Source organism: Myotis davidii, unplaced genomic scaffold (assembly GCF_000327345.1).
Source record: "Myotis davidii unplaced genomic scaffold, ASM32734v1 scaffold471, whole genome shotgun sequence".
In the NCBI taxonomy this organism is placed as follows: Eukaryota; Metazoa; Chordata; class Mammalia; order Chiroptera; family Vespertilionidae; genus Myotis; species Myotis davidii.
In genome coordinates this window covers 1,543,699-1,546,164 of record NW_006283354.1, presented here as the reverse complement: position 1 = coordinate 1,546,164, position 2,466 = coordinate 1,543,699, and the positions used below count along the sequence as shown (strand labels likewise).

The following is a 2,466-nucleotide window of genomic DNA, read 5'->3' as shown; positions in this document are numbered from 1 at the left end:
GAATACTGTTTTTTCTATTTTTTTTTTTTAAATATATTTTATTGATTTTTTACAGAGAGGAAGGTAGAGGGATAGAGAGTTAGAAACATCGATGAGAGAGAACCATCGACCAGCTGCCTCCTGCACATCTCCTACTGGGGATGTGCCCGCAACCCAGGTACATGCCCTTGACCGGAATCGAACCTGGGCACTTTCAGTCCGCAGGCCGACGCTCTATCCACTGAGCCAAACTTTATGCGGTTTCGGCATAAAGTGGAACACTTTAAAGTCTTTGATTTGTTATCATTTTGGCCCAGCATGGGTCTTTCAATCTCCAGGTCTCTGCGCCCGTTATAAGAACACAGGAAGAGCTGTAGGTTTTCTTGGTTGATATCTTGGGCAATATGGAGTCTGTAGGTTTGAATCAGGTCCAGGTTGGCCTGCAGCTCTTCCTGCCCAAAGTGATGAGCCAAAATAATGTCCACAACATTGGTTGTCAAGCCTGAGATTTTGGAAGCTGCCCAGTCAATCCAGCCTTTAGCACAAGGGTCAACGTTAATGAGCACAGGGCCTTCCACAAGCTCTGGATAATTGAGTGCAAATTTGCTGAGGATGTAAGCTCCAGCTCCAACTCCAATCCCAATGATGCTTTTCACACTTAAGTAAGAACAGGAGGAAGCATTTCAGCGAGCTCATCCACTGTGGGGTACTGGTACCCTGTTGGGAAAGAGGGTGCACCTTCCTGTTGGCCTGGGGCATCCACATGACAGACAGCAAAGTGCTGAGTGATCTCTTGCATATCTTCAAAGTTAAAGAACGCATTGAAGCAGGATTTATGATTGAGGCCAATGTCATGATATGTCAGAATAACTGGTCTGTTTCCCTTCGGTAGGCCTCTTATAGTGACGTGGACCATACCATGAGGAGTTTCTATATCATGTTCCTGACAGTCAAAGTCCTGGAAGTTTCGTGTACCATTCTTATCATTTAGAAGTGGTTTGATCTCTGTGAGTTGAACATCCTGGAGTTCATCCATGAGGAAGATGAAAGTAGAGGATTCTCAGAAATAAACCAGTAACTCTTTCAACACAAAGGTTTACAAGATGGACATCTTCAAGTAAACAGGATAGTACCGGAGTTAAAAGATTCGACAGCCTCAAAAATTGTAGCCCTGCCGAAACCGGTTTGGCTCAGTGGATAGAGCGTCGGCCTGCAGACTGAAGGGTCCCAGGTTCGATTCCGGTCAAGGGCATGTACCTGGGTTGCGGGCACATCCCCAGTAGGAGATGTGCAGGAGGCAGCTGATCGATGTTTCTCTCTCATCGATGTTTCTAACTCTCTATCTCTCTCCCTTCCTCTCTGTAAAAAAAAAAGAAAAAAAAATTGTAGCCCTGGCTGGTGTTGCTTGAGCATCATCCCATGTATCAAAAGGTTGCTGGTTCAATTCGTGGTCAGGACACAGAGTTTCTGGCTTGATTCTTGGTTGGAGGGCGTACAGGAGGCAGTCTATCGATGGTCGGCTCTCACATTGATGTTTCTCTTTCTCCCTTTTCCTCTCCCTCTCTGAGGGGCGGGTCCGCCGTCAGTGCAGCAGTGGCAGTAGCGGCGGTGGCGGGCAAGGGGTGGGGGATTATTCTGAATCTATAGTTTCACTAGTCTGAGTTTCCTCAGCTACATTTTTTATTTATTTATTTTTTTAAAGACCACATTACTCCCCTCCTTTTTTTAAAAAAAATATATTTTATTGATTTTTTACAGAGAGGAAGGGAGAGAGATAGAGAGTCAGAAACATCGATGAGAGAGAAACATCGATCAGCTGCCTCCTGCACATCTCCCACTGGGGATGTGCCCGCAACCCAGGTACATGCCCTTGGCCGGAATCGAACCTGGGACCTTTCAGTCCGCAGGCCGACGCTCTATCCACTGAGCCAAACCGGTTTCGGCCATTTTTTAAATTGAGTATAATTGACAGATAAAACTATTTAAAATTATCCTCACTTTTGTTAGAATTTGGGTTTGTAGGCTCATTTGAATGGCTTTTATTTTTGCTTTAGCTCATCTCACTCTGGCCATGCTTTTCCTCTTCCTCTTTTTTTCATTTTACTGACATTTCACGGCCCCTTTCCCCAAACCAGGGCTCATGTTGGTGTGTTAGAGCTCCTGTTCCACAGTAATTTGGGAATATCACCATCCCAGTCACCAACAGTGTGAAGTCTAACCGTCCAGGGCTGTTTGCCCTTTCTTAGACCTCCCTACTTACAAAGGTAAATCCAAGGCCATGTGAGTTAATAGCAGATGGTTTTTGAGCATTTTCAGAGGAGGGCAGACTTTAAGCAGTGAGTTTGACCTCTTCGTCCCTGTGTTTTACGTGGAGCACTGTCAGTGCCTCCTGCCCATAGAACGTGCTCCCAGCGCCTGCTTCTGGACTTGCACCCAACAGGCACCTTACCTCAGCTCTGCAATGCTTTGTTTCCAGTACTTTGATCT

General features: G+C 45.8%; 1 protein-coding gene across 1 annotated transcript in view; it reads right to left on the bottom strand.

Moving 5' to 3' along the window:
• LOC102762398 (protein NDRG3-like) overlaps positions 1-1,600 on the bottom strand; it is a 2,967-nt gene extending 1,367 nt beyond the window's left edge. Inside the window, 3 exon segments of the mRNA XM_015563408.1 lie at positions 232-643; positions 646-1,061; positions 1,545-1,600. Coding sequence (XP_015418894.1) covers positions 232-643; positions 646-1,015 — 782 coding nt within the window. The 5' untranslated portion in view covers positions 1,016-1,061; positions 1,545-1,600.
• Between the last annotated feature and the right edge of the window lie 866 nt (positions 1,601-2,466).